Source organism: Branchiostoma lanceolatum, chromosome 19, assembly GCF_035083965.1.
Source record: "Branchiostoma lanceolatum isolate klBraLanc5 chromosome 19, klBraLanc5.hap2, whole genome shotgun sequence".
NCBI lineage: Eukaryota > Metazoa > Chordata > Leptocardii > Amphioxiformes > Branchiostomatidae > Branchiostoma > Branchiostoma lanceolatum.
The window spans coordinates 8,708,282-8,728,859 of record NC_089740.1 but is presented as its reverse complement, the minus strand read 5'-3'; the positions used below and the strand labels follow the sequence as shown (position 1 = coordinate 8,728,859).

General features: G+C 41.5%; 2 protein-coding genes across 2 annotated transcripts; both read left to right on the top strand.

The window, feature by feature from the left end:
* Nucleotides 1–1,399: 1,399 nt before the first annotated feature.
* On the top strand, nt 1,400–3,722 carry LOC136425037 (tripartite motif-containing protein 2-like). Its single transcript, XM_066413765.1, has one exon. The coding sequence runs from the start codon at nt 1,426–1,428 to the stop codon at nt 3,277–3,279; it is 1,854 nt and encodes a 617-aa protein (XP_066269862.1). The 5' UTR covers nt 1,400–1,425; the 3' UTR covers nt 3,280–3,722.
* A 1,140-nt stretch (nt 3,723–4,862) lies between these two features.
* On the top strand, nt 4,863–20,288 carry LOC136425043 (uncharacterized). Its single transcript, XM_066413790.1, has 12 exons — nt 4,863–5,734; nt 7,818–7,932; nt 9,791–9,868; nt 11,467–11,568; nt 12,154–12,326; nt 12,920–13,050; nt 13,901–14,118; nt 15,078–15,262; nt 16,374–16,476; nt 17,211–17,320; nt 17,894–17,986; nt 19,197–20,288. The coding sequence occupies exons 1-12, from the start codon at nt 5,657–5,659 to the stop codon at nt 19,386–19,388; spliced, it is 1,578 nt and encodes a 525-aa protein (XP_066269887.1). The 5' UTR covers nt 4,863–5,656; the 3' UTR covers nt 19,389–20,288.
* The last annotated feature ends 290 nt before the right edge of the window (nt 20,289–20,578 follow it).

Sequence of the window (20,578 nt, the reverse complement as noted above, 5' to 3'; positions counted from 1 at the left end):
CCCGCGGGCGTATCTTCAAGCAGATGTCAGGAGGAATTATTGTGAGATGTTATTTTTCTGCAGCAGGTGTTAACTGTCGATAGAACTAAGTAGTGAGAAGACGTTACGTCATTCCTTCCATAACGTCTGCTCGAGATAGCTACAATACTGTTGATTTTTGTTTGCTTGTTTTTTTTTTCGCTTACGCAAACTGAATTGTTGACATCTGCTTGAAATAGAAACAATGCTGTTTTGTTGTTGTTTCTTGTTTGCTTTTTTTCAGTTTACACAAACCAAAATGTTGACGGGAATATAGACCTTGGATATACATCTGGCATGTCTAAAGATATAATTCTACCTCTTTTGTAATGCAATTACCCATGTTCAAAAGTGCATTAGGCTCTTGTAGCGGACTGACCAAAATAACCCTTAATCCAATAGGGATGTAGAGCGGGACGGCTCTGTAAATAATTCAGTACCCGGTTCGTCACGCTTGTACTGTGAACTATACATTCGGGGCACATTCCAGTCGCGGTTCTACTGTAATTTAGTGTAAAACACCTTACAGTCACCACAGCTGGTGCTGCTTTAATTGTATCATTCTAAGAGAAATAAAACGTTTCAGATCGTTTTTAATTCATATATCTAACGATGTGTTGGAGGGAGGGAGGGACAAGAAGAAAAAATATGGTCCAACAATGTGCGGCATTTTAATCCAGTACAATAACTCATACACTGATCTTGAAAGAATGAGGCAATGACAAATAAGACAATGACGAACCGTCGAAGAAGTTTAAATTCGTTGCAGTGTATGTCCTTCAGGAAATCAAATTGACTGAATTGAATAGACTTAGAGGTAATCTAACTAACAGTGCACTGTACCGCTCCACTGACAGACAGACACACACACACACACACACACACACACACACACACACACACACACACACACACACACACACATACATACATACATACAAATGAAAAACACACATACACACACACACACGTGCAAACACCTAAAACAAACAAACACAAAAAGTACAGGTGTGTTTGGCTTTGAAAAAAAATTAATATTTATCATTGGATGTAAGGCTACTCTTAAAATGTTCACCGTTCAATGTACTTCATTGAATGTGTGGGCGTGCAGTCTGTAAAACTTCTAATATCATATCACATGTTTGTGATACGCAGGTAACATTTGACCCATTGATAATAATGCTTACCTGGAAATTCTTAATGTAAAGCTCGTACAATATACCAAAAGATTAGCTCCAATTTCTCTCTAAAAGCTGGGTTAAAAGATTTGACTTAAACGAAAAGGGTTATTTAAAAGACTACATCTAGACCTTTGTAAATTTCCCCGAACTTTTTTTTCTAAACGCACCCCTTTCGTACAATTTGTAATCGTCCCCCTAACTGGGGTGCGGTCAATCAAAACACAAGATGGCGGACACAGAGGCAAGTTTTCGGAAGCAGGTACGGGACGAATTCCTGTCTTGCAGCATCTGTCTGGAGCCTTTTCATCAGCCCAAGACGCTTCCCTGTCTACACACGTTCTGCGAGGAATGTCTACGCGACCATGCCGAGGTTCGCCCGGGGTTCCAGTGCCCAACTTGCCGCCGACATGCCGTGTTGGGACCGGCTGGGGTCGCCGGACTTCCGGATAACCATTTCATTTCAAGTCTATGTGACACGGTTCTAGAGCAAGGTACGGCGATATATGAGAGCCAGTGTGGTGCTCACCCTTCTGAAGAACTGAAACTCTTTTGTACAGACTGTGAAGCTGTTATTTGTAGCGAATGTTGGGACGAAAAACATCCAACTCACACCGTGACAACGGCTAGAAAAGCAGCGGAGACAAAGAAGGCTGCGTTTACGGACATTATCGCAAGAGGGCGCTCGTACCTGCAAACAGACTGTGCATTCCTGAGAAAGCTCCGGACTCTAGAAGACACGGTCAACGAAAACAAGGAAAAAGTTGAGGGGGAAGTCACGGGGGCCTTCGATGGGTTGATCAGACAGTTGACTGAGAGGAAAGAATGGCTACTTGAAGAAGTAGACAAAAATCACCAACAGAATATCGCAGGACTTGAAGAGAAAAAAGACAATCTCCTGAAACAGGTTGCTGAGTTGTCCAGCGCTTGTGACAAAACGGAAAAGGCGATGGAGCAAGGTGGAGGAGACTTTCTCCGACAGGGGATTCAGTTATCTAGAACTTTTGAGGATTATAAGGAAAAACAAACTACTCCGATTTCAATGCAAACTCGAGTGACCTCATTCCAACCCAAAGGCATGAATGTGAAGATTCAAGAAATGGGTGAACTGAGAGTGGACTCTACAATCACAACCGCAGATTCGACACGCGGAAACAAAACCGCTGGAGTTGACATCAGCACGGCTTGGAGGCGGTCCTTTCTTCAGTTGATTGTCGGTTTGTCCATTGCTCTCGCTTTGTACAATATTAACTTCTCAGCCATAGTTGTTAGGTTCGAGCAGGGGAAATTTAACAACCCTGGCCGTGTATCCGTGTCTCAGAATAACGTACTGTTTATTGCAGACGAGGGCAATTACAGAATTAAGAAGGTAGACCATCGCGGACAATACCTGGGACAGATAACAACGATGATCGAGGGAGGAACCGAATTCTGGCCTCTCTCTGTACGACCGTTTGCGGTAGCGGTAGGTTGGGATGATAACCTTTGGGTGATAGGACAGAAAGAGTCGACTGCAAGTTCTTCTAATAGATTCGCCGTTGCCCTCTATAGCACCACTGGGAAGTACATTGGAAAGATTGTCACGTTTGAAAACCCAAAGGACATAGCTGTGAATACTGACCGGAAGTACGTCATGGTGATAGACGGACGTGACGTCAAGATGTTCAATCTGAATGGAAGGGTAGTTCATTTGATCAAGGGTGCGGACTGCGGCTTGCAAAACCCACAGCACATAACTGTGAGTCAAGATGGAGACATTTTGGTGTCTGACACGGCAAAGCACATGGTGTTTGTTTTTACCGACAAAGGAAAACTTCTGCGCTCGTTTGGAAGTGAGGGAAGCGGCGAGGGCGAGCTGAAAGGACCGCGTGGGGTCTGCACGGATTCCGCGGGAAATATCATCGTGGCGGACGAAGAAAACAACCGGGTCGAAGTGTTCGACGGCCAAGGACGTTTCGTGCGACACGCCGTCACTGCCGTGACCAATCCGGTAGGGGTCGCTGTTGCACGGAGCGGCCAACTTGTGGTTACAAGAAGCGACTTTCATGGCCCTGAAGCCGTACTCATCTTTGATAATTACTAACCACTATAAAAGTTATATCAGAACTGGCCAGCATATTCAATCTATACGTATTCTTTATCTTAAAAAGACAAGTGATAGCAATTTGCTATTTCATGTATTGTTTGCTAGCGCCGCGTGACAGTTGAATACAGCCAAACAAATGACCACCTCACCATTTTATGAATTACCAATAAAGATGCTTATTACTTTGAGCTATATGTTCATCAAGCCTTTGTAAAGCATATATCTAACTGTATATCTTATTCTTTTCAAGCATGGTCACAGTAATGCAATGCAGATATTTTGACGGATACAAACAAAGAAAATGAGAAAGGTTTCAATAAGAGTTGGCCACCACGCGTTGCAACGAATTGGCCACACACAGTATATGTACCTCCTCGGCTTTAGGGCTAACAAGCCCCGAGAAAATAAATTTGCTTCAACCCCCTGAGGTTGACCCTTTGTGATATGACTCAAATTACTGTCTCAAGCAAGTAAATGAAAATTAACCGAGGCGGCTGAGTTGACCAGGCGGGGTGATAACCTGACGAATCGCGCTCCTAGTGGCCAGCCGGTCCTGTGTTGGGGTGGGGGTCAGTAACCTCCGGCCGAGAGCTTTTGTAAACACAGGCTAGCGGGGTGAAAGCTTACCGTAGCCGAGCAAAGCCAGCTTAGAACCCTGAGAGAAACCGGCAACCAGATTATACACATGAAGGACGGAGGTGTCAACCTTGAGAACGCCTGATTTGCTCAGTATATACTCTGCTCCTGAATTCAACTGCAGTAATTCTATTACCTTCATTTAAAACATTCCCACAGACTAACACATTAATCTTATTTCCGCAAAGCTTATGGATATTTTCATACCTACGGGTTTGGTTACCTGCGCTGCTCGCATAATCCATATAACCTTGAAGAAAGACAGTTAGAAGTAAGTAATCTCCAAGCAGATGTTAGGGGGTAAACTCGGAACGTTTTAGCTTCCCCGTTTTTCTTTTCTTTCTGACACACAATCATGTTAATAGCGTTTTATCCTTGAAAATTTCGTCAAATGTTTACGTGCCAAAAACAGACAGTAGCTAAGATTTTAAAGATTTATGATTCTAATGCACCAAAGATCCGCTTGAAGTTTAGCTAAGATATTCTTACATTCCAAACGAATACATGTTGCGATATTGAAGCCTGAAATATAATTGCATACTCTGAAATGTGACATCTATTATTATCTTGCACTCATTTTGTTTTAGTTATCATCACTACTTCGTAACTACGTACACCCCATAGCCTACAGTGACCCCGTTACCATGACAACGGTTTGCGCAATGGAGGCAGACCAGACTAATTTTCTTCGCTGGAATCCCGTATCCATGGAAACGCTGACGTCATTGACCTCTTTAGAACTGTCGCATACGTAACCTTATATGATATCGATATAGTCTTTCTTACTAAAATTAAGACAGGCACTGTTTTTTTCTTGCTTTTTTCTGTTTTTGCTTAAATGTGATTTTTTTATATCCGTGCCTATCAAGTAATACGATAGCGGTTCTAAGTATATTGTGTTTTCATATTTTTCATTTTTTCCACCTCCAAAAGTTCGAAAGAACGATCGGTCACTTTTAATTTCATGAAGGATAATGTGTCAGATTTTGTGCTGTTAATCTTTAATGGATTTTATAACGAGTTTTGACGCCTGTATTTGTTGTTTATGATACCCAGACACACTGCCTGGTGAATCAAATTGTATTCTGTTGTGGCAATTCTGAAAGTGCCAAAAGAGGGGTTCAGTTTGTTCGACAAAGTTACGAGAGTGTCTCCTCTCTCACAACTGTCTGACGACACGTACGTGACGGGGCCCTCACTCACACAATCATGAATGCTCACAGAGGATCGGAAAAGATTTTCCGTGAAAAGATGGCTCAATTTTGTACTACAAGGACGCGACTGTACTCAATTTACACTCTCGTATATCTGTCTTACGACCTATATACATGACGGGGCCTTAGTAGGCCTCCTTCACAGAACCATGCGTATTCATGGCGGAACAAAGGGCCTACGTGTACTAAGGTGCACCTACTGTAGCCTCCTTCGCAGACTTCTAGAAGCGGTGGTCGTTATTTTGGGGGGAAACGCTGATTCATCATAAGCCAACTAGTGCCGGGGAGATAGTTTTTGCGCGCCTAGAACGATCTCTCCGGCATTAGAGAACCTGGCCTACGTTGAAAATCGCGAACCAGCGCCCCAATAAAGATAACCGCCAGCAGTGCTAGAAGTCTGCGAAGAGGGCTAAGGCGCACCTGCGTTGCAGCAAGTGTTGAATAGTGATAAGTCGCCGTCTCACCAGTTTGGTGTGCCTGGCTGTTTCCGCCGCCCCTGAGCCACTCCACACGAGCCCGGGCAGATGACGGATCAGGACGGCACCGCGTTCCAGCCCATCTACGACACACCGCGAAGCTCTTACTCTGTCGACGACATAGACGTGAGTTTTCTCAACTCTTTGTCCTCTTATTTTAGCATACATATAAGTGCGTGCGAGTCGCAGAAAAGTCAACTGGAATAGATCGAGACAGTTCACATGCACTGACTTTTTATTTTTTTTATTTTGTTGTTGTTGAATTTTTTGCTTTTGAATGTGTTGTTCTATTATCATTTTCTTTAAATCAAGCTAATGTCTTACATCGTGCCCGTGGTAACAAGATTTAGCTGTTTGTAAAAGGTTGTGGTAGACCCGTGTCGTCGTTAGCTCTGTCATGGCCTCGATGAAAATGGTGCAGCAACAGCACAAATCGTACGGATTGCGCCGAAAGTGTGTAAACCTATCCAGAACACAGTAGACCTTAGTCCATTTACTGGCCGATTAATAGAAGGTCATAGAAGGGCTGGAAGTTTTCCGAAACTAAGGACTGTTTGTGTCCACGGGGATTATAAATTATTTCAATGCCGGTGGTTCGTGTAGTGACCCCATGTCTAGACAGAAGGGCGTTTTTCTTCTACCGTTCTACGAAATATTTTCAGATGCCCGCCTACACGTCTGGAGAACATTCTAGTCGTGTTAAAGTTGTTTTTCAAAGTTTGTTGTGTTGTTATGTTACTTGTTACAAAAAATATTGTAGAGTTTTGGCACCAAGACTGCAAATATTCTGAATTAAAAACCTCAATTCAGATTAACATTTAAGTCATTTGCAACTAGATTTCAATAAATTCACGTGTGTATTTTTCACATTTCCAGCTTTGGTAAACAACGCGAAAGCAAGCTCTCTAGTTTTCTGTAGTGCTAAGCCCCCTAGTTTTCTGTAGTGCTAAGCCCCCCAATTTTCTGTAGTGCTAAGCTCCCTAGTTTTCTGTAGTGCTAAGCCCCACAATTTTCTGTAGTGCTAAGCCCCTTAGTTTTCTGTAGTGCTAAGCCCCCCAATTTTCTGTAGTGCTAAGCTCCCAAGTTATCTGTAGCGCTAAGCCCCCTAGTTTTCTGTAGCCTTCCGAAAACGCCGCAGCGTTGCGGCGTTTTCTAAAAATGGCTGACAACTCAAGTGACACAACAACGTCGCATTCATACGCTGTGAATATCGCTTTGCAATGTAATAAAGTAGAGTTATTTTTTGGTGAAGAAAATGACCCAAAACAACTTTTTTTAATACCTTGTTTGCTCAAATTCTTCAATACGTACCTTTAAATTTCGTTGAAGCGTGGAATTTCTTGATTGTGGACTGTAATACACTGTAGAATGAAGTAAACTACTTATCACTGGACAGTTCATTCAAAGCCTTGTATCTGCATGTACATTATGATAAAGTTACCTGTGGTGAGAAAAATTGTAACTACTATATGTCAAAAGCAGTGGAAGACGAAATACGTTTCATCGATCTTTAACTGGTCCTTTAACGACCAGGAAAGAAAAGAGCTATCTAAAGAAGCCACCAAAACTCACAACAATATCTAAACGTTTACTGACGAAGAGAGAACTACAGCCCTGTTAACCTCTCAAAACCCACTCATTGCAGAGAAAGTGGTACACTTCGTCTTCACTGCTTCAAAAAAAAATTCAAACCCAACAGGCTAAGATCCTTTTTTATACATCGTTTCACGTTGCAATTAGCGTTCGCGTAAGACCTTGTGAATAAACTTATCAATTGTAACTGTTATATATCACAACAACAAAAAATTCTGCAGTCAAAAAGGGAGTATTTTTTTTAACATTGCACTTAGCGGCCGTTTTCCAGATAACAAGTTAACAATTTGTCCCTGCTAAATAGAACGATAATAAGTAAAGATAGCGTGTGTTATTTCTCTTATATGCTTATCATTATATACAGAACGCTTAGGGGTATATAAATAATCATCAAGGATGGGGCGTGGGCTTCCAACCAACAGATGCTCCCTCGATCTCTACAGCGATCTATTTATCGTAAGAACAGGAGGCAAAGCGATTTAAACAAAATCTGTTTTCATGTTTTTTCAAGACTGGACCCGTGTCTTGTATACATATGGTTTGTAACGTGTTATTGTTTCACATGACATGAGTCGAGGTAATAATACAACAGTGATAATTTGTCTGGGTCCCCTAGTCAAAGGAAGCAGAGGGTAGCGGCACATTCGTCGCCCGATTCGACGGTGCGAAGTGCACTATGGGAGACTGGAAAGCCGCCTACGAGAGTGCCACACCTAATTCGCCACCGCCAGGTAGGAAGTAATACATGTGCTTACATTTATAACAATAACATAGAGAGATATATATACATTTATGTACATAGGAAATAAACAAATCCAAAGGAAAGATACTTTTGTTTTGTAGTAAAATATATTCATTCATTTATCTAAATTTTATCAATCTTAATTTAATTAGCCTAATGGTAATCCTTTCAGTTAACTACAGTTAGGAACTTGTTAAGATAGATTTTTGAAAATATGTGAAAAACATTTGAGTCCTAATAACTCTTTCAACATATATCATCACATATGTATGGACAACATATGCAATTTTCAATTTTCATATTGATCTATCTTGCTCTTTTTAGCATACGATCATTGTCAAAAACATATAATTTGGGGCATAAAGACATTAGAAAAAGCCCTCAACCTTTGCTCGAACTTATTTTTTGTAATATTCTTAATATTACAACGGATTTTTGTTTGATATTGCAGACAGTCGTTGCAAACGTAAACAATGTTATCCTTCAACACTACAGGTCGGGTATAACAATTAGACAAAAATTATACGGGCTCACGTCATTGATATATTCTATCTTTTTTTTCAATGGTATTGGATTCGAAGGCACGAGAAATTATACTTGTTAAAACTTCCTTAAGCATGAGATTACGACTAACGTTACTGTAAATCTTTAAATGTTCGCAGTGATTTCAAACACGGCGAAAGCCTCATTTCCTTTTCTACGGTGAAATCCTGTCGCCGAGAAAATGAATCGACCAACAGTGTGTACGTGTACTTATAGTTATAACAACTTGATCAAATCATATGATATGGTATAATCATATATATGTTGAAACTTAACATAGATAATAAAAATACTGTTAGCCCACGCCTATGTGCAACCCAAATGTACGGATTAACGGTCCGGCAGTATGTACGTTTGAGTTTTGAATGGCTAAAAGACCTCTGCAATACATTTCATGACATGTCAATCAGAAATTGAAAATTTGACGATGAAATTGACAACCATGTTATTAACAAACACGAAACAGAAAGGAGGAAGGATATAAGAAGAAAAGAACAAAAAAGGGATAAGTAACTTTAAAAGGCACAAGCATACTATGTTTGCTACATTGTATATATTAGATGGAAAAAGCACAGAACATGTCAGTCAAAATAACATGACGTCTTGGCAGTTCAGTTATACACTCATTCCACTACGGCGACGACCGCGCGATTTGACAAAGCGTGCGATGAATTTCATCGATAAAAGGCGAATCTTTTTATGTGTTTGTCTGTTTTGTTCTCATTTCAGTCATATTTTTACATTAAAATGAATTATGATGAAGTCAAGGGTTACGCAAATCCAATTTAGGTCACAGCGAGATCGCAGCGACATGGCCGTCTACCGGAATGCTTTGGGGGCTTAAAGAGGCAGACTAATTATTTACCCTCTCGGGAGGCAGCATATTTCAAGGGAAGCAAACATTTCTCCTTTAAGATTCAAATGTTGCGATTGAAGAAATCGTCGAAAAGCATTTCAAATGGGCGGTGGTGACAAGAAAAAAACACATGAAGAAACCATAGTGGATAGGGCACACACACACACGCACACACGCACACACACACGCACACACACACGCACACACACACACACACACACAACCCAAGTTATCTCTAGTTACTGTACTTAATGTGTTCAATGATTGCGTTTTAACAAGAGGTATTTTTGGGAAAAGGCTCTTGTTTATTTATATTGCCTATTCTATGTTTTCACGACATCTTGTTACTGGAGCCAGCGGTCCGAGTTCGCGACTGGGCCTGGACACGACCGGAAAAGAGTTGGATCGTTTTAGCTTAGCTTTTTTGCATTTTGTTCACTGCCTACAGGATACACTAGCAACAGCTACCCCGAGATGTACCGTCCATCTGGTGCTGATGACGACCCTCCACCGCCCCCTGTCGCTGGTAGGACATATTGCACACATTTCTTTAGTTACTGACGAAAGATAGCGGATGCTGTCTGAAACGCGTGAATGTTTCAAAATTTTATCCAGTTGCTTGAGTTACTATTCTTTTGGCGCATATTGCACACACTCCAGTTTCTACTTCACTCCTTTAGTTGTGTATTGAATAGTAGAATACAGAATGTAAAAAGTTTTTCTTTTAGTCCTACCTCATCTCGTGCCGGCTATGGCTATACTATCTAATAAAGTGTTCCTTGTAGCTGTGAAAGACTTACAAAAACTGTCAACTTGCTGACATGACATGCAGTACAGAAGATCTGAACATACTATAACAATGCCCGTGATACCTTTTTCGTGCCCGAGATATGTTCATTTCATGTCATTGATGTGTTTTGTCATTTGATATGCATGCCCGTAGTATGGATTTTAAAGCCAACCCAAGCAATATTAGGGCCCGAAAATCAGATTTTGAAAGTCAATATATTTAGTCATTTCTATACATGATCAGTTTAAACAAAACTATCACAATGTGTATAGCAACGGCCATGATGCAAAAATATGACTTCGTTGTAATGTGAGAACTCACTGAAAATCGTCGCCGGGGTTTTTGTAGGCTCGCAAAACTAAGGGGATCATTGTATGCCATGTTTTCGCGCGGTTTTAAAATGCTCAAAGTATAAAGTTATTACACAAGTTTGCCAGACAGTGTAAGTAAATGTCACTACAATAAAGATTTCAGCATTTTTTATTTCCATTTTTGGTCCATTAAATTGCTTTGGTTGCCTTTAATACCCCTGATGTGTTTTTGTGCCCGAGCTAGGGACTCATTTTCAGTGAGGAAATAGATGTAAAGTGCCTTTCCAAAGGACAATATATTGTGACGTTGAGGCCTGCTAGCCTGGGATTCCAACCCAGAACTTGATTTTGAGTCACCGAAGCATCTGTATGAGTAAAACACTTGCAACTACTTTTTACGATTTACGGTATGGCCGAAAACTTTATTTCATTTTTGGAAATGGACGAAAATTGATGCGCGCACGGATGTCATCCATTTAATCAAATCAACATAGCCTTACACACCGTTTAAGGTCTCATTCATGAGTTTTTTCGTCCCATAGGCTTACATGTTATAAAATGTGTTTTACATGGGTGCGTTCGTAATGAAGCTATAAGAAATGCACCAATGTCGTCATTCATTCTCTGTTGATCATGAGCTCATCATCTACCCTAGATCATTTGAAAAAATTGCCAACTGCCAGTTGGCATACAATACCTTTTTATGGCAATTACAAACGGCACTTAGGTAGACCCCCTAGATAGGCACTTTCCAGCTGAAAGTGATCGACCAAATTACCGCCAATGTCCGGCTGTGGACGTCCGACCTCGCGCGCGGCTGCCGAACTTTACCTGTTAATTTCTTCCGTTACAAACAAGTTTTCATCAGTTTGACGCTTGATATCAGCTGGGCAAGCTAAAAGGGATTTTTTAAACCGATATAGACACACGTACATGCAGCCGTTCATTTTTTTGGGTAACGGACTCTTTTAGGGTACCCACTCGGAGCAATACAGGAATCAGACCTTAAATTTGTGTTTGTAGACCACGGAGTGACCCTGTCCATCCCGGTGAACGCCACGGTGAGCGCCACTAGCGACACTGACGGGGACTCCACCTCCAATCGGACCTACATCTCGTCCTACGGTACGATAGAACATCACAACCTGTCGAAGATTTCAATACAGATAGAGACACATGCCATTATTGTTTTATACTCTCCAAGCAGAGGAGTGGGTCCGGCTGGTTTTTGACGTGTTTTGAGACGTTTTTGTCGGGCTTTCCACTTTGTCATGTTGGTTGGTGTGATTAAAAAAATATGGCAAAGTGGAATTCGAAAGTCCGACAAAAACGCCTAAAAACGCGTCAAAAACCAGCCAGACCAACTCCCCTGCTTGGAGAGTTTTTTTTTGTTGTTTTTTTGTTAAAGAATACAATGGCAGTACTTTGAAATACAACTGTGCGAAATGTCCTTGTGAAAGAGGATAAGGGTGTTGTAAAAGCTTTTCGAATCTTATATTGATATATCTATGACAGCAGCGATTTCAACAAAATTTCGATGGCCAATCGCCCATGCCCTCACCGGTTCATAACTTGATAGCATCCAGGTAATAAGATAAGCCAAAAATAGTTACTCAAGCAACTGGATGATATTTTCACAATTTTATCCAGTTGCTTGAGTAACTATTATTGGCTTATTTCCATTAAAATGTGCTACATGTATGTCTACAGGGATGACGGACCGAGAGTACGGGCGGCGCGGGTCGGCTCGGCTGCTCCGGCGGGTGGGGAAGGCTTCCCTTGCCGCCGGGATCCTGGCTCTGCTCGGCATGGCCTGTGCGACTTTGATCATCACCAATCAAAGTCACCTGGAGAGCGCTGACGCCAACCTGCTGAAAACCCAGGTACGACAAAATCGCTTAACGTTTGTCCATGCCTTTCCACCTAGTCCATCCCTGCATAGTATAACTGACAGTTCTAGACGAGTAAGAAGGCTGCGTAGGTGAAAGGGAAATATTCATCAAAAGCTCAAAGCTGTTTGGAAAAACCTTAAACGTCAAGTCAAGTCAAGTCAAAGTTTATTGCACAACGATTGTAACAGGTACAATGTAAGGCAAAGATAAAATGCTACTGGCTACTTATATCAAACTACTAAAAGCTACAGGAAGGTTCAATGCTATACAATGATTAGGTTCTAGGCTGTACAATGTTCCATTTCAAACTACAAGAAAGCACTATCTATATAATATTATCAGAGGTAGAAAATATCAACAGGTGATACAATATGGAGCCGTATATGTCAATTATACAATAACATGGCGAAGAGATGAATGTCTTATACAACTAAATCGTGAAAGTTCATCTGTGACGGTAATCAACATTGTGAATATTTAAAGATTCAAATGTTTACCCAGAGGCTTTTGTGTAGGGAAACTGCTTTTAAATCTTCACAACCCTTAAAGTTAGTTATCTGTAACTGTTATTTCTGCATATATAGAACAACCTGGACCAACTCGTCCGGAAGATGAGCTTCAGTCTGGCCTCCCTCATCAACCTCCGCCAGAAGGCGGCTGGTAACCATGGATACGAGCATGCGCACGAGCACCCACACGGCATGGATCACCCAAGGTAAACTTATTTCAGTATATATCATGGCCGCCATTGACTTCAACTGATTTTTGCTGTCCACAGCGTATATTATAGTTGTGTCGATTGAAGTATTCAGAAGAAAAGCTGAGTGGCTAAACAACTGGTCACGAGATCAGTCAAGAGTTTGATTCCTGGTATTCTCGACCAGATGTCGTGCCCTTAGCACTTTACACGGCTGCCCTAACTCCACCCAAGTGTAAGATGAGTATCTGACTTCGGTTGGGGAGGTTCATGTGGGGAAAGCAGAGGGAAAAGGGCTCCACCTCCCAATACCATGCCCTAGACACAGCGGATTAACAACCCACCGCCCCTACAGCCGTAAATCATCTTTAGGTCCACTTGGACCCAGTACTATAGAATAAGACAATTTGATGAATTAGATAGATACATGTTTTACTAGTACATATTTTCTCAAGTATTTTAGATAAAACCGTTTTAACCGGCAACATGTTATCTTATTTTGTATATGTTGAATTGCACGTTTACACATTATTCAAACAAATACTAGTATTGAGGCAGTTGTAACTTAATACATATTCTAAGTAAAATGATGGATGTTTGGGTACATGTTCCGATTAATTGATTTGAAAATATGAGTGTTTAAATTTTCAATAGCCTCCCTATCAGGCTCTTTGGGCTTTTTTGGCGTATAATACACTTTTGACAGATGACTTCTTTTTGTACTGGGTCGTTTGTGTAGCAAAACGAAGTCTCAAAGCACAAACAAACCAATACAAAAGGAAGGCATCAACAAAAATGTATCATAAGGCAAAAAACGCCGATAAAACGTGCTATGGAGGCTAAGTTTCGAAACGTTTTCTCCTCCCAGTGTTCGCCCGTCCACCTCTCCTGACATGAAGGCTGTGGAGGTGAAGGGCAAGGACTCCCTGGCCAACATGATGGACACCGAACCGGAAGTGACGTCGACTACCGAGGACTACGACTTCCTGCCTGGAGCTGATTGGCTCATGGACGAAATCGACCTGTTGGACGGTGAAGACTCTGACGAGACTGAACCCTCGATTCCGGAACCGCGACGTCCCCAAGGTATGTAGTCCGATATGGTCATGATTATGGTTGTTTGGCTGTTTGGTTGGTTGTTTGGTTGGTTGTTTGGTTGGTTGGTTGGTTGGTTGGTTGGTTGGTTGGTTGGTTGGTTGGTTGGTTGGTTGGTTGGTTGGTTGGTTGGTTGGTTGGTCGGTTGTTTGGTTGTTTGTTTGTTTGTTTGGTTGGTTGGTTGGTTGGTTGGTTTGGCTATAGTTTTCTTGGTCGACGAGGCTATGATTTCCTTTCCTTTCGAGGTTGTTTGTATGGAGCAATGACATTACAATTTCTCTTATTGCCGTCATGACATAATGTTCAACCTGGAATGAAAAGACACGATAAAATCAATTTACTTGTCCTGAAAAACGCATTGGGTTGCATTAAAACACATTGTGCCGATGATTACCATTGTTGTACTATGATTCATTCCCTCATTTCGCTTTGGCATGGAATGCTCTAGATACGATGTTTTACGTATGGCACTCATGATTAGCCCCGCTCGATTGTAACCCTATATCAAAGACTTATGCTAGCCCTTATTGTATCAGTAAGTAGGATGTCAAGTTTTGTACTATGTTTAATAGTTGTTGCCATACATTGTGACGTGTACAATTGTCGTGCAATACTGTAAATGCTGAAATTTCCGCAGTGGTTTTTATGTTCGCGGTTTTCACGGTGAACTCTTCAGCGCAAACTTAAAACCACCGCGAAACTTTTTGCTCATCAATGACTGTAGCGCTACAATTGTTTAAAACGCGCCCGCGAACACACCATTTTCTCCCAACCGCGAAATAAAAACCACGCATTTACAGAAATTAAAAGTTCGTCTTTAAATCATTCATTCAGTCGCTCTGAGGGGCCTCTATTTTGTACTTTGTTTTAAAGTTGTTGCCATACATTGTACCGTGTACAATTGTCGATCGTGCAATAATTAAAGGTTCTTCTTTAAATCATCCCACCAGCTGCTCTGAGGGGGCAGCCTGCTTCTTGCAAGGACCTCCTGAAGACTCATGACGGACTGAACAACATCTTCCCGTTCCCGGACTGCACCGCTCCGCTCCAGGTCTACTGCCACAACATGACCAGGAGCCCCACCGAGTTCCTGGAGCTGGGCGCGCTCAACACCCTCAAGATGTACCACATGGCAGTAAGGCATAGCGACATTATCGTTTTATTGTTATCTCCATGAAAAATAGAGATATAGGTTTGAACGTGTCTGTGTGTGTGTGTGTTTGTGTGTGTGTGTGTGTGTGTGTGTGTGTGTGTGTAGTAGTAGCAGTAATAGTAGTAAAGGATTTTATTGAGAAACACAAATTCTTATCACTACAGTCGTAGCCCGAAGGCTAAATTGATGTCGTGATATTACAATGATTGACTGTTGGCAATAGAACAAAACGAAACGAAGCGAAACGTGCCAGACAGGGCATTCCCGGCTTGGGAATGGTACGGGGGGAATATGAGTATTTGTGTGTGTCTGTTCTAGCGTTAATGGCTTTGGAATTTAAGATGGTGGCTCCCTCGGGTGCGCCGTCAGTGTTTATGTCAATTACTTTTTAGTTTATTTATTGGTTCAGCATGTACATGACAGGGTTGCTCAACTAGCCGGAGGCTATTACTATGGGCGAAACCATGTGCGGTCATAGGACTGTAGGTTTTGGACCATCTCACACCGGGGCATGCCCCTACTCTTTTTCGAGAGGTGTGGTGGGTTACTCAGTTACACCTGAGTGAAGTGAGGAAAGTGTTAAGTGCCTTTCCCAAGGGTACAACGTCTGGCGCATGTCCAGACATGTCTAGGGGCAGCCCGGGTTCGAACTCGGGTCTCCTTCTTTGACAGTCGAATATTCTATGAATTACGCCACACGATATCAATTACTGTTCTGATATAACCGTTACTTGTCAAATCCTGACAATGATAATCAAAACAAATTTAAAAGATTGGGAGGAAGCCAAGTAAATCTTATTCAACATTAGCCTATTGTAAGTTTACATCATTTCATGTCTGATTAGAATTCATAGATTCTACGTACTGTGGGCTTGTCTGTTCATGGTGCTTAAACCACCCCATGGCATAACGCACCAGGTTTGCACTGAATAGTACAAATTGCATAGTCGGGTAGATGTATCTGATCCACTCACACAGTGAAGGACCCCTGCTCTTTTCGATATTCAAAGTCGAGAGGAATAGTGAGTAATTGTACTAATAATACTAGTTGATTATACAGAACTTGATATTTCTCATTGTCTCACGTTATCAGACTCGACATAGCACCATCACGTATGAGAAAGTGCGTGTCAAGTTCGAGGGACGGAAGATAGTGCCTGTGCTGAACGACCTGACGTTTGCCACCTTCGACAAAGGTATGTAATCTTGTTGTATATGTATAATAATTTTGTGTATTGGCATCCAGCATCACTGCCATTGAAATCATTGGGTTGAGAGTTCGAATCCCGGCCGATGGATACCACAATGCAGGAAAATGCATTGACATAAGAACTTGGGCAGAATCAGTGAGAAATTCACAATTCTGAATTAAAGAAGAAATTCACAAAAACTGACAAGCTGTTTTCACGGAGGATATAGGAGATTTATCTTTACACAACCAGTAAATCTCACCTGCTGACGCTTTGGTCTCTCTCAGACAAATTCCTCAGAGCTTCTGACTGGAGTACTGCTTCTCGCCGTTATAAGTAGCCGAAGTAGGTGGCGCTTTTGCGGTTGCGTAAAAAGAAATCTCCAATATCCCATATTCTACCAACCTGATGAAATTATTTTCGGATGTTTTTACGGAGGTATTATTATTATTCATCTGTTCCAGGCACTCACTGGCCCATAGTTAAACGATATATACACAGCAACATAACCTAAATACATACAACACAAACGAAAATCAAATCCTATATATACAGACGTTTCCAGAGGTTTGTTGAGTATGTGTTGCGATAGAATGAATCCGACTGAACAATGGTGTAAGATGATTGGAAAGGACGGTTAACAAAAGAAAAGCACTGTTTACGACGTCTGGCATCAAAGGTATCAGTCAGGTTAAAAACAAACCTTGAAAAATGAAATAAATCATTTTTGTATATCACAGGCCAGACACTGCCACCTTGCGTCCTGATCGGCACCTGCAACCCTGGGAACGAGAACACCTGCTGCACCGTGGCAACGGCGGATCTGACCTTTGCCAACCCTGACCTGAAGGTGAATACTGTAAATGCAGAAATGTTTGCGGTGGTTTTATGTTCCCTGTTTTCGCGGCGACCGTTTTACCGCGAACATTCTGTCCGATACTGTAGCAGTATGTGACTATAGCGCTGCTGCGAACTTAAAACCACCGCGAATACTCCGTTTTCCCCTTAGCACGAAATTAAAACCACGCAAACGTAAATATATTTTCAGTATTGTCAACAGTATAATGCACACTTGTGGGAATAATGAATGAATGAAGATTTTTATTGTACACAATGAAATACAGTTTTGTAGCAAGAGGTCTACATTGCAGTGTACGTACTGTACACAACAAGGCTCGCAATCATACTTGCATTTTTTTAAATACATATAACATACAGTTCTACAAAGTTTTGGATGCTCTCATTTCGTTAAGGAGCGTTACATAATGTGAATCGGGACGTTCTATATCTAAACTGGCTGTGTGCGTTTTCTTAGTTTCCTGCCATGCGATACAGAGCTTTTCATCAGGCCCAGTCGGATTAAAATTGATTACAGTGTAATAGATTCTACTTACTTATTATCATTATTAACCCCGATCTGAAGGTGGTTGGTGGCGACAGCATCGGCCCGGAAGGCAGGTCGCTGACCAGGCCCAGGTCCGTCCCGCCACAGAGCATGCTGTTCCCAGGCACACCGGTGAGTCAAGGACTTAAGCCCCCCTCTCACTGGACCCGCGGCACGCTGGCGGTGTCGCTGCGTCCTAAACTGGATTTGTGTTACCGTACCATTGACTTTATAATGGGAATATCATTCAAAACGTACAAGTATGACCAAAAAGTCAACAAACACACAGAGCTTAAAAAGATTCGTTTTTGTCGATGAAATTTGTTGAATGCCTTGTCAATTCGATCAGTCGCAGCGACGCCGCCAGCGTGCCGCGAGTACAGTGAGAGGGGGGGGGGTCTTTAAGAACTTGGAAATACAAAACAAACAGATATGAAGACTCACCAATTCCGTACTTGATACGGTTATTGTACAGCTAGATAGTACGTTAATGGGTAATCAATGTACCATCCTCTTTGATTATTGAGTATCGATCTTTCTTGATACATGTGAAAGAGATTTGTTTTTTAACAACTACTTGGTTGCGAATATCATGTAAGAAAATATCTATTTTAATGTGTATTGACTTTGTTCCATTGTAGATGAGTTGAAGGCCGAAGATTCTGACCAATTTTAATTGTTATGAGATGCGCAATTCATCTCCAAAGGCTGCGATTTACTTTTAATCGAATAAACCATTCATTTATTCATTCATGCACCTACCATATCAAAATAATACTGTACTAAACTGACTTATATCAAAGTCCAACACTGAAAATGTATATAGTTTCTAACTGAATATATATCAATACTAATGAAGTCTGATTATAGTATCAAATCAGTATTGAATCAGTATTATCATAATTACTGTAGAAGTAATGTACAGAATTGCTTTCAATACTAGTTTGCTACGGGTGGGCTTGAGTATGGACAATCCACCTACATTGTACACATACACTCGCACACATACACATATACATGCTCACACACACACACACACATACATACACACACACACATACACACACACATGCACATACACATGCACACCCATATATGTACACATACACGCGTGCGCGCGCACAGAACTACACACAAACACATGCTCGTATACACGCGCACACACCGTGAGTCATATACACACACACTACTTTCTCTCACGCACGCACGCACGCACGCACGCACACACACACACACACACACACACACACACACGCACACACGCACGCATACATACAAATACTTTAAGACTTGAGAATATTCCCTTTACCAAAGGTAATAGGACCTTGAATCTATTTCGCAGACTTTGTCCATGAGCTGCGGAGGCTTCCGCAGGAAACCGACCGCCTGTGACGACATCACCAGCCTGCCGTACCTGGAGCAGAAGTGCCGCAACAAGGGGGAGGGGGGAAACCCGCCCCGGGGCCCCTACCCTCCCCCACCCGTGGGGCCAGGGGAACTGGAGATGATCAAATCCCTGATAGCCAACATCTAAACCAGGGGGTTGACCCAGCCGATGCCCTTGCTTTTGATGAGTTTGAGTAAATTCATAATGTGACGTACAAGAAGAGAAAAGCTGGACTTTTCTCATGAAAGTTGATGTTAGAAAAAACGTAGCCATTAATGTGATGAATTCTTGATTGTGTTCTTGGTCTAGCAATTAAATATAAAGAGAGCAGTCCGTGTTTGAACTGTAGGTCTTGATAGAGGTTCACAATGCTCTCAAAAGAATCTTCAACGATATGTAGAGGTCAATCTTGCATCAACAAGTGAATAAATCTAACCAAGTAGCAATGATGGATTACCCTGTTATATAATGAAACCATGTTAAAGATCAAAGTCTGTGTCTTTCATTTTTATGTTTTATTGCAAGACTTGTGAATGATAAGCCCTTCTACCGTTCGGGAAGCCTTTTTTTATTTACTTGACCAGGCCATATTCCTTTATTTTTAATCTATATTTTTATCGGCTAAATTCTTGTATCCAATATTTTTTGAGAGCATGAAAGGTTTATCATTGAGACAGCCACCAATATAACGTTTAGGAAGAAATGTTAGATGTGTTTGTTTTTTATGTTTGTGGGGAATAAGAAGTTTCAAGAAGTCTGAGCCATTGGAGTGGATGGGATTTGCTAAAAAGTGCACCAAGAGAACATGAATGTTTTTTTCATAGCAAAAAGCTGACAAAATGCATTGCAGACTACAAATGGATGTAACGTTACTGTAGGTACAGATATCGCTGAAGATGCTTAAATCACCAATATCTTTCATTGTCGTCTTCAAATGATACCTTAAAGTCAGCCAATGGTGTGGGAATGTGAAAAGAGAAATTGTAGGTTTGGGCTTGCTATGATGTATCAGTGCTTGGTGAATAAAAGGGAGAGGAGAAACTTCAATTCGGCAGTTGTCTGTACTCAATGTCTGGTCATACCATCTGCATCAATGTAGTAGGGGAGGGGATTGCTTTTATTTGAATTGGTTAAGGCTCAAGCATGCGGTGTATTTCATTGAACCCTTTATTTTTTTTTAATGCCATTGAGTGTGTGGGAAACTGATTACAAGACACTATCTTGTCAAAATAACACGGCCAAAAAACTTGGCCTCGACAGTTGCATGGGTAAACAATGGTAATCTAACATCTTCCTGTTTTAGTTTTAGTTTTAAAAAATGCATATCAGAGTTTGAT